We start from the raw sequence: 12652 nt of genomic DNA, 5'->3' as shown, positions 1-12652 counted from the left end.
TTTTCATGAGCTGAACTCAAAGATCTAAGACTTTTTCTATGAACACAAAAGGCCTATTTCTCTCAAATATTGTTCACAAATCTGTCTAAATCTGTTTTAGTGAGCACTTCTCCTTTGCCGAGATAATCCATCCACCTCACAGGTGTAGCATATCAAGATGCTGATTAGACAGCATGATTATTGCACAGGTGTGCCTTAGGCTGGCCACAATAAAAGGCCACTCTAAAATGTGCAGTTTCACATACACATACATTCAAAATGCCATCGAGATAATCCATCCACCTCACAGATGTGGCATATCAAGATTATTCACATTTTAGAGTGGCCTTTTATTGTGGCCAGCCTTAGGCACACCTGTGTAATAATCATGCTGTCTAATCAGCATCTTGATATTCCACACCTGTGAGGTGGATGGATTATCTCGGCAAAGGAGAAGTGCTCACTAACACAGATTTAGACAGATTTGTGAACAATATTTGAGAGAAATAGGCCTTTTGTGTACATAGAAAAAGTCTTAGATCTTTGAATTCAGCTCATGAAAAACGGGGGCAAAAACAAAAGTGTTGCGTTTATAATTTTGTTCAGTGCATATATAACATTTTTAATTTATATTTATTATTAATATAATTCATATATAAATTATGCAACCTTAATATTTAATTAAAGGGGTCATATGATGCAATTTAAATTTTTCCTTTCTCTTTGGAGTGTTACAAACTCTTGGTGCATAAAGAAGATCTGTAAAGTTGCAAAGACAAATGCAGACATGGTTTTATGTTTACGTGGCGCGATGCAACGCAACGCGTAAAAAGACAGTATAAGTCATTATAATTATTATAATAAAATAATTATGTCCCCACTGGATGCAACGAATGCCTCATTTATAATGGGTTTCAATGTTTTTGAATCATCACTCCGGCCGGACAGGGCATCACAGTATGGTGAGGGGCGTAACATTTCCGTCACACGCTTGAGGTATTCGGCCAATCACAACGCACTGGATAGCTGGCCAATCACAGCACACCTTGCTTTTCAGACCGATGAGCTTTGTAAAAATCGACGCGTTTCAGAAAGGCGGGGCATAGAGAAGAAACAATAATGTACAGTATGTGGAAAATAATGTGTTTTTTTAACCTTAAACCGCATAAACACATTTCATTACACCAAATACACAAAATAATGTTATTTTCAGCAACATCATATGACCCCTTTAATTACATAATTTGTTTTTATTGTAATTTTACAATAACAACAATAAATTAAACAATTAAATTTAATATAAATTGTCATATATATTGTTAAAATAATATCTTTTGATTGTAATAATGTATTAGTAAATGTTAAAATCAACATTAAGACTAATAAATGCTTTAAGTATTTCAGCTTAAGACACTTCTTAATTTAAATACATATTTTAACTGATCATTTGCTTACTAATGTAGTTAACAGAGTTAAGAAGCTTGTAAAGTTTTACCAGTATTTCGTCTGAACATATTGACTGAAAATGTCACTGAAAATTATAATCCTGAATAATACTGATGTGTCGCATCTTTTACTAGTAGATCTAGTGGTGTCATATCAACTAAGATTATCAGTTGGTCTCTTACCGGAACACTGGACTGACCAATCAGAACACAGGATTGGAACGATCCATTACATAAGGCATGTTTGTGGGTGATTAAATAAAGATCATCAGCAGGTGTCTGTAGCCTGCGATTTAAGACCGTGTTGTCAATCTCAGCAGTCTGAGAGCTGATGTCAGCTCATGGGATTACACACACACACACAGAGAAAAGACCCTCTTATCGTTCTCATCTCATTTACACAGAGGTCCGAGAAACCTCAGCCGAGCTCTCTGATGTCCATACAGAGACGCTATAAAGATAAGCATAACTCCATCACTCATGCACAGCTTTCCCGTTTAAAAAAGACAAAAACTAATTAAAGTAACGTCCCACACATTTTATGGTGTGCAAACATTAAGCAGACATATACAGAGACCTCATATACATTAGCAACAATTATCTTCCACAGTCTGTTTAAGCCGTCCCACTCTCAGCCCCACTCACAAAATGCATCAGAGAGGGCGGAGCTAAACAGCCACACCCACAAGTAAAGTGTGTAGTCTGTAAAGTGTGCAGACCACTCCACTCAAAATCTGAAACCAAGTGCACTTGTTAGGCACCTCGACAGACTGCAGCGTTGAGCGCGAGGGGACGCGAGTGTCTTAAACTGAGCCGGATACATCAGTTCTAGTGTTTGGTCGAGTATGAAGGTGCACTGCAGTCTTTTGTTTTTAAGTGCGAGCATCACCAGATCTGCTGCTGGCATCAGGGTGAATCACAAGTGCACGTGTTTTCCTTTGCAAAGCAGCTCAAGGAGAGTGTCTGCGTAGAGTTTGATACAGTATTTGAAACAGACGTCATGCTCGGAGAAAACACTGTCAGGATATGAGCTTGTGTGCAGCGTATGAAATAAAAATAAAGAACAACAGAGCATCGCTTTCTCCACTAAAGCACACACTTATCTCACTGCATTCATTCAGCATCACCCAGTGCATCATTCACCCATTCATCACACGCACACACTCATCCGGGATCCGAGGGGAGGGGCTTAGGACAAGGAGTGCTGAGATTGGCCAAAGTTAGTGACACAGTCTCAATTTTATTTGTGCAAAATTAAATATGGTGTCTAGCCGAACTATGGTTTATAAATTATTTTCTCTACTGAACTGACACCTATTGATCAGCGGATTAAAATAAAAACTGTAAGCTATAGGAGGAATTGTAGGAAATATTTTTGAATCTTTCATGCATGGCACAATTTTTTTTTGAATGTGACAAATAATCAGAGCATCGACAAGAACAGCGACACAGTCAGGAGTTCATGGGTAAATCTCACAAAATGTTTAATTAATACTTCACCCCAAAATCAAAAAGAAATTACATTTTGCATAAAGAAATTTATGCCTGTTTTTAAGAATATTTTATAGTAACAACTTTTATATTTTATGCATGTACATTGTTTTTGTTCTTGTTTTGCAATCCAAAAGAATTTACATTATGCATAAAGAAAATTAAGGTGGTTTTTAGAATTAGGTTCTTTTTAATATTGTGAAAATATTTTTGCTTTTATTTTAGATTTTATTATTTAACACATGGGCATTATTTTTTAAAACACATTTTCCCGCAAAATTTTCATTACGGGTGTGGTGTAAAATTACTTTGATGTAGAACGAAATCTCAAATAAATAATAAAATAAAAAATATTTGTTAAATGGCAGTTGTACTGGCTTTAATGTACGCAGATTTTAATAAATAAAACACCTATAGGATGATTGTTACTGTATAACAGTATGATAATTAATTTTCCATTCACGGCAATTACATTTTTGCAATGCAGTTACAAAATGAGGGTTCAATGCGTTTAAATATCACAAAGATGTCCTTAGAATAAAGACGTTAATGTGCGAGATTCATCCAAAATAAAATTGGGTTCCTGTTCAATAAATGCGTTTTATTCATGGGGAGATGTGGGATTTCCAGAAGTCTAGAAAAAAATATTGAACAGTGCCATCCACAGAGCTCAACTAGAACTGCATTCAAAACACACACACACACACACACACACACACACACACACACCTTAATGGCCTGTATCTGTATAAGGCAAAGCATAAACTCTGACAATAAACACACACTATTTAAAGTCGTGTTAAAACAAGCAGTATGAGTCGTGTAGGACAGTGACAGTCACTAGTGTAATCTCCATCATCTCACATCGAGTGTGTGTGAGACAGACAGTACATGGAAGCTGATATAAATATGAATAATGCGTGTACGGTGCCGTCAAATCATACAGGCAGGCAGCACACGTACACAGACAGCCAAACAGATGGCATTGTGGGAAAGGTAGTTGAAGAGGCAAGTGGGACTTTCCTTCTGTCTTTACAGTCTGTTTCATCCAATCACGGCGGGGTGGCGCTCAACCAATCGCTGCAGAGTTACATGTCAGACCAGAGCACGGCCTTGCTGCCTTTCTCAACGCTGGCCACGTACGCGCCCGACGGAGACCAGGACACCGAATTTATGGCAGAACTACAAACAGAACAGAAAGACAAAGTTTATCGAATTTGCACCGGTAAATTGCTCATAAACAAGTACATTCAGAATATTTTTGCAGTATGCATATACACAATATGTTAATATGGCCTCTAAAATTAAATGTCCTATTAGCATTCGCAACACTCCAAAGTTTAAAAATACAATATCCAATCAATCTCTATTACTTTCATTCATTAAAAAAAAAAAACTAAACACACAAAAACACCATGAGGCATGAATAGCTCTGCTCCCAACCACTAGAACACAGAAATAACTTTACCTGATCACACTGAAAAAAATAATTGTCCTTCCTTAGTATTTTTATCTTTTTTCCAGTGCAAATGAAGTAACATTTACTTTAGAAACAAAACGACACAAGGAGACTTGTTTTATGAGAAACTGAGTGAATTAAGGATTAAAATGGTTCAACTAGCTCAGAAAAATCAATTTAATTCAAAGGGAAAACAAGTTCTCATTCCCCATGGACAGATATTTGTTCTTGTTTTAAGCATAATCTTAATTTTGTTCAATTTCTCAAAACAAAACTTCATACCTTGAATTTGCATCTCAAGCAAATGTATTTTGATTGAAGACAGTTTAGATATTTGTACAGGAAAACAAAAAAAGTGTGAGTGTTTTTGTGACATATGAGGACACAAATTTATATAATAACATGGGTATGATATAGGTATTACAAGGAGAAGGTGATTTATGAGGACATTACCCCATGTCCCCATTTTTCAAAACACTTATAAATCACACAGAATGAGTTTTTTTGAGAAAGTAAAAATGCAGAAAGTTTCCTGTAAGGGGTAGGTTTAGGTGTACGGTTGGTGTAGAGCAGTGGTTCTCAACCCACGGCCCGCATGCGGCCCGTCACAAATTCAAATGCGGCCCACCGTGCTAAACACAATTTTAAAAAAATTTCATTTTTAGTTTTTCCATTAATTTAAAAATGTACTAAATAAATATAAGCTATAGTCTTATGTTTTTATGTAAAATAATTTAGTTTTTCATATATTATTTTCAAACATGAGAAGTACTCACATAGCCTAATTAAAGTTACGCATTTAAAGTAACGACCAAGTGGCCAGCGGCAGACAGTGAGCATATGCTTGATCAATTTAGCCTTCTCAAATCATCCCGACTTGACTAAAATAAAATCTATAGATATAAAACAGTTCAAGCATATAACAATGTTTACACGTTAAACCTAGATAAATGTGCGCTGTATTCAATAGTTTGCGCAGAGAGTGGAAGCTGAAGCGTGCTTTGCAGGACATGGAGACGACAGCACGATCACTTGCATTTTTTTCAGTGGATACACCATCATTTTTGTTCATAAAGGTAAGAGTAATACATCATCCGTAACTGTAAAGGGTCTACTTTTATTTGTGTGCACTCACAATATCAACAAAACGTTGTGCTTTTATAAAATAAAGAAATTAAACATGCGCTTTCTGCCGTCTCGGTCTTGAACAGGCACGCTTCACAAAAATTAACTGAAACGCAGCGAATACATGTCTCACAGACATGATAAATATATCTATAGAAATCTTTAAATTTCTACTTAACGAAATAAAACAAAATCAAAAAACAAACTTTCATTATGATCATAATCCGTAAGGATGCACTTCTCTCTAAAGGCGCATCTAATGAGGAGATGGCGAGTCAGGATCGACAACTTCATCCTTGCGACACCGACTCAGAAAACACTAGTTTATTAGTAAATAATTAAAATATCTCCTTACTGTTTCCCCCTGACGCATTTATGGTAATTACTTTTGCCGATGCTTTGCAGCAAGCTTAAGCCTATTGCTGCATTTGAACACAGAACTGTTCAGCTGTGCTGACGGCACGCATGCTGCTGCTGGACACTAAACACCGTCGAGCCGCTCTTGACAGTCTCGGTAGCACGGTCTTGTGTTGTTTCCACCAGCATGGCAATCTTTTTTCATTACTAATTGATGGATGTCTAAAATATAAAAATAAGGAGAAGCCTAAAACAGGCCCGAGGTCCTGCCCGTGTCTGAACTATGACGTGAAAATTGTCCCGAAGCCCGGCCAGAGGGGTGTAAAAAAAAAAGTCGGGGTCCGTCGGGCCTGGGCTGAAATGCAGGGCTCTAGCTCTGATCTAGCACACAGAAAACGATTTGACTGAAAATAACACCGTCGAGCCGCTCTTGACAGTCTCGGTAGCACGGTCTTGTGTTGTTTCCACCAGCATGGCAATCTTTTTTCATTACTAATTGATGGATGTCTAAAATATAAAAATAAGGAGAAGCCCGCGTCTGAACTATGACGTGAAAATTGTCCCGAAGCCCAGCACGAGGGGCGTAAAAAAGTCGGGGCCTATTGGCCCCGGGCTGAAATGCAGGGCTCTAGCACACAGAAAACTATTTGACTGAATTTATCAGAAGAGATGAAAGAAAGATAGTGGTCATCTGCGCAATTCGGAAAAAGAGGCGGCTTTTCTGCATTAGGTATGTTTTTTTTTTTTTTTACTCTTTGTACAGCAGTTATTAATGTAGAATTTGTGTTACATAAATACCTGAAACGTAGAACATATAAAAAAGTGCTCGTGACTCGTCTGCCAGTGGGTGCCCCCCCCCATGCATAAAAGTGAATCTCCGCCTATGATTGAGCTGTTATTCCTTTCGAGCCGAAGTTCACAAAATTGGGTGTTATTTATGGGGAGTAGAATTATTTATGTATTTCAATGAATGTAATCGATTAGATATCATAATATATAGGATATAATATTATAACAAAATTGGGTGTTATTTATGGGGAGTAGAATTATTTATGTATTTCAATGAATGTAATCGATTAGATATCATAATATATAGGATATAATATTATAAATCAGGTTGGTTTGTATTGCTGATGTAATATGTAAATGGTATGAGTGCGGCCCGCGAGACTTGCACTTGGACCACAGTGCGGCCCGGTGGAAAAAAAGGTTGAGAACCACTGGTGTAGAGCAATAGCACATACAGTTTGTACAGTATAAAAACCATTACGCCTATGGAATGCACCCACAATTCACAAAAACAAACCTGTGTGTGTGTGTGTACAGTGAAAATACTCAAGTGCATGCAACATTTAATGCTGTGATTTTAAGACCAAGACTGATTTAAAGAGATGAATAACAGAATTTGTATTAAGTGAGAGAATGTTCATTTTTGTGTGAACTATCCCTTTAAACTGCGGAAAACGACGAGCTTTTTGAGAGTCTTTTAAGACCCACAGAGACGCAGAGTATGTGATTTTACTGTATACATGTAATAATACCCAGATCACCTCCTAAAATGTGCAGTATACTACCTGAAATGTGTGGTTGGACCCCACAATGCAATGCACTTAAACATGATTTCTCATTTACACTGTAATAAACCAAAAGTTCATAAAACGGAATAAAAAATAAAAAATTCACATTTTCAGAACCAATAACTATAAAGTCATATGACAAATCTTTCTTTGTTACAATAAAACAAATGTTAGGCAATATATAGAATATTCTGTATTATATTCTGAGAATATAATGCAGTGAGTGGTACACCAGTGGTACAGCCCGTGTGTGCGCGAGAGAGGGAGGGAGAGAGAGAGAGAGAGAGAGAGAGAGAGAGCGTGTGCGAGAGCGTGTGTGAGAGAGTGAGAGCGTGTGTGTATGCGTGAGTGTGTGAGAGAGTGAGTGAGTGCGCGTGTGAGTGAGAGAGAGAGAGAGAGAGAGAGAGAGCGAGAGCGAGAGAGACAGCATGTGCGAGAGCGTGTGTGTGTGTGTGAGTGAGCGTGTGTGCGTGAGAGAGTGTGTGTGTGCGCGCGCGTCTGTGTGTGTGAGAGAGTGAGTGAGTGGTCCTGCTCACCTGTGACCCTTATCAAGGGTTTTGTCTAGTTTCCCCGTCAGAACGTTCCAAATGTACAGAACGCCGTCTGCAGAACCGGCCGCCACATACCTCCCATCAGGACTGAAAACACAAACACAGTCCAGAAAGGTGCAAAACAGATGCAGTCTGGTGATTAATGAGCTTTCAGCTGATGAAACTAATTCAATTAAATGTAACATTGACATCAACAAAAATAAAAGCTTGAGGATTTCAAATGCTAAAAGCTTGTTGGTTTGAATGTTTAAAAATAAAAAATTAAATTAAATAAAATCAATGGACTCTTTTCACAAGACTGCGATGACGCGTTTATAAGTTTACAATTACAAAAAAAAAAAAATTAATAAATAAACAGTTAACGCTAATGCGAGGGTGTTTCTAATGCAGCTCTATGGGAGGGACGGTAAATTTGACATTGTTCTCTCTTCAGAGTCGCTCTCAATTTTTTTCCCTTTTATTGAAAGTCACGAAAACACTATCGTGGAGTTTTTCCTTTTGCTATTTGAGCAAATGGGAATGCAAAAATATATATTTGTGGTTCTCTCCCATTCACTGCTCTCGAAGTTAACCCAACTATGACGACTTCCGCTGCGGAGAAACCCGGAAATGTGAAAAAGGTCCAGTAACTATATTAAACAATAATAATACCATCACATATTCATTTGTTTACAGTACAATTGTAATTAACATCATACATGTCATGTTTTTTTTTTTTTACAACCAAAACATTTACATTAATATTATAATAATAACTGTCAAACATTGTGATTTGAACCAAGTAATCGCAATGAATTTTTTTGGCAGTCGTGCAGCCATACATAAACAATTTTAAAATATAAACAATTTTTAAAAAAAATTAATTTTTCTGTTTATCTGCATGTAAATAAAGAATTTTTATTTTATTTTTTTTAACTCATGCACTTTGCTGCTCTCACCTGAACGTGACCCTGGTGAAGTCTGAACCACACTTGAAACCTTGAGCACTGCAGAAAGACCGGAGTAATACAAACATGAAATCTCAATGCATTTTAAGTTGGAATACCAAAGAGCAATGCATAATAAATAAACGATTATATAAAGTGAAAAGGTGTGAGCAACGCACTCAAACGTCTGTCGCACTGCATTACTGCGCAGGTCGATGATTTTCACCAGATCGTCACGAGAGCAGCTCAGCAGCTCGGTCCGGTCGTGATTGAGGTCCAAAGATGTAACGCGTCCCAGCAACTCCAGCTCATGCACGATACTCTCCGCCCTAAACACCAGAAACATTAGTGACGGAGACAGGAGTATTCGAGCACTGCAGTCTAACTCCGTCAAATCACGACTCACCTGATGTCCCAGAAACGAACTTTCTTATCGAAGTGTCCGCTCATCACACACTGCTCCGTGCAGACGATGTCATTACAGCTAGAACCAGCAAACACCGTCTTCATGCCTGAGAAAAAGAAAAAGTTTTATTTAGCAGTCTTATTAGGTCGATACTTCAAGACATTTAAAAGCAACCAGCAACTTTTATGAACAAATTCAGAGAAATAACTGTTCAATAAACTGTCAACTACCATAAAATTTACATTTAATATTATATATACACACACTACCGGTCAAAAGCTTTTGAACAGTAAGAAGTTTTTTACAGCAGAAGAGAATTCTTTAAAAAAAAAAAAAAAAAAAAAAATCTTACCGTTCAAAAACTTTCGACTGGTCCTTTTATTATAGGAGATATTATAATCTAATCTTAATGTAATTAATAGGAACTTACATATGATTTAATGTGAATTAAAATTAATATTATGTCAGTTTATACAAATCTTAAGCACTGAAAGTTGAAACCTGTTGAAAAACGAACGAATATTTAATGTTAAATATTAAACAAGTACTAATGTAATATTAAATTAAATTAATATTAAAAATAAATTAAACTACTATAAACATTTAAAATTCATTAAATATTAATATAATTCATATTTAAACAAATTAATATGAATAATTAGTTTGCCATTTTTTACAATTTTGATTTGAAATTGTTGCATTTAAAGTTGAAACCTGATGAAAAGTTGAAAAACAAACTAATTTAATGTTAAATATTAAACAAGTATTAATGTAATTAAATTCAAATTTATTACAATTAAATTAAACTACAATAAACTTATAAAATTCATTAAATTAAGGTAAATATAATTCATATTTAATTAAACAAATGAATATTAATGAGATTCGTATGTAATTTTTTACAGTTTTCATTTGAAATTCTGATGCAATTAAAGTTGAAAATGAAAAATGAACTAATATTTAATGAAAATGTTAAAATTGCATGATATTCAAATTAGGGATGTCACTTTTCGATTATTTCCATGATCGAGCGTCATTTAAATTAACGATCAATTAATTGATTAATCGGTAACCTTAATACTGCAAAATGCATCTATTGCAGCGGCATATTCACCAGCATGACAGGACGTGCAAACGCCAGCTCCCTCACCCGAATTAAAGGGGGTTTTAGTCTAAATAAAAGGCTAGTAGCAAGATCGTAAAATGAATAGATGTGATGATTGGTTTATAACAGAAATAATGGGTTAGCAGGCAAATGTTACATTCGTGACCTTTTGCATTCATGCCATATGCGGCTTTATGTTCTGTTTTGCCAGCCGGTCACGAATTTAATAATATTTATTATTTCTTTTCCCAAATCTTCACGGTCTCGCCCTCTAATTTCACAGGATTATTTTATTGTCGTGCACTTTTAATCGCGGTTTTCGCATCTCATACTGTGGTAAACATGCGGGGCGAAATGAAATGATTTTGTGGCCATTAATTAAGAATTCGTTCCCTCATTTTAGTTAAATCATGGGTTTTCTAGGAAACAAATGAATGAAATATGGACAGTGGCCACAAATTAATTCAAATATTAATTTAATTAATATGAATTCAATTAAGCATAAGCATTAGTTTGTCACCCAGAAATGTACAAACAACATTTTTGAAGGCTAAGCAAAAGAACCAAGCCTCATTTTGCATCTCATTCATGGACACTGGCAATTAAGCAGCAAGGACAACAACTAAGAGTCTCTTACAGACTTTGCTGCGTAAGTCCCAGAGCTTGAGCGTTCGGTCGTAGCTGCCGGAGACGATCCGAGAGTTATCGAGGAGAAACCGAGCGGATAAAACCTTCCCGCTGTGCCCTGTGAGTGTGTGCTTTGGAAAAAAAGAAGATACAATGAATACGTATGCAAACAACTCCACTAAATTAAGGCCTGTTATTTCTAACAGTAAACGAGGTTCAGTTGAACACAGATTCAGGTCTCAGTAGGATTTTTGAGATCAGCTGACCAGGCTCCTTCAGTCTGGCCCTCCTGTGTTTGTGTTTCTGTGGGATGTTTCTGTCAGAGTCTCACTCGATTCTCTAAAAACACTCTTATTCAGCAGAAACATCCATTATGTCAGCCGCCACATCAGACCAGGGCTGCACAACTAGAGCATGCTGGGAAAAATGAGTAGAGCTGGCTGGGAGAGACGAGGAGACTGGAAGGAGACTTGGGCATCAGACCTTTTACATCACATCACTGACCTTTGAGCCAACGAATAAACCTTGAATGTAAGCTTATGCTTGATATGTGACCCTGGAGCACAAAACCAGTCATAAGGGTCAATTTTTCGAAATCAAGATGTATACATCTGAAAGCTGAATAAATAAGGTTTCCATTAATGTATGGTTTGTTAGGATAGGACAATATTTGGCCGAGATACAACTATTTGAAAATCTGGAATCTGAGGGTGCAAAAAAAAATAAAAATCGAAATATTGAGAAAATCATCTTTAAAGTTGTCCAAATTAAGTTCTAAGCAATGCATATTACTAATCAAAAATTAAGTTAATTTTTACAGTAGGGAATTTACAAAATATCTTCATGGAACATGATCTTTATTTAATGGCCTAATGATTTTTGGCATAAAATAAATATCTATAATTTTGACCCATACAATGTATTGTTGGCTATTGCTACAAATATACCCCAGCGACTTAACACTGCTTTTGTGCTCCAGGGTCACATATGTCAGTGAATCCCAGGACAATAATAATCTCCAGCTGTGGTTTTATTTAGAAAAACTAAGCTAAACTTGCATGCATGCAATTAGTAAAATGTGTGATAATTTATACATTTAAGAAAGTAAAGAAAAAAACACTAAAACCATCAATTAAATCCATAAACAAGAACAATAAAAGATATTTTGTCAATATGACTTAAAACCAGCAAAGTGTGTATTTAGACTAAAACAACAATTTTCAGGGAAATCCTCACCCGCAGTCTGTAATCATCAACCGTCCAGATTCTGCTGGCAAAATCATTCGACGCAGCCAATAGATACGAGCCCTGCAGAGCACAAACACACTGCTATCAGTCACGACAGTAAAACACACTTCGCTTTCATTTTGTTCCTCATTGGTGGAAATTTGGTAAGATGTGCATTACATATAGTTCATGTTATAGGCAGATTTTCTACCTGAAATTAAGATTTTTTTTTTTTTTTAGGATTTTTGTGGCTTTTAGTCCAGATCTATCATATCTTTGAGGTCATCTATTTATGACAGTGAACTCTTAAGACAAAATATATGAAGGGTTCATTTGCAAAGACTGATAACTTTTAACTTAAAAACTTTTTTTTTTTT

The 12652-nt window shown here is 36.2% G+C and overlaps 1 protein-coding gene across 2 annotated transcripts in view; it reads right to left on the bottom strand.

The window, feature by feature from the left end:
• Positions 1-3170: 3170 nt before the first annotated feature.
• The window catches only part of LOC107600818 (autophagy-related protein 16-1-like), a 32254-nt gene continuing 22772 nt past the window's right edge, over positions 3171-12652 (bottom strand). For both annotated transcript variants that reach the window (XM_016292787.1, XM_016292788.1), the window contains one exon: positions 3171-4097. In XM_016292787.1, coding sequence (XP_016148273.1) covers positions 4004-4097 — 94 coding nt within the window. In that variant the 3' untranslated portion in view covers positions 3171-4003. The remainder of the gene's footprint in view (positions 4098-12652) is intronic.

Source organism: Sinocyclocheilus grahami, unplaced genomic scaffold (assembly GCF_001515645.1).
Source record: "Sinocyclocheilus grahami isolate Dianchi unplaced genomic scaffold, SAMN03320097.WGS_v1.1 scaffold292.1, whole genome shotgun sequence".
NCBI lineage: Eukaryota > Metazoa > Chordata > Actinopteri > Cypriniformes > Cyprinidae > Sinocyclocheilus > Sinocyclocheilus grahami.
This window is presented reverse-complemented; position numbering and strand designations above follow the sequence as displayed.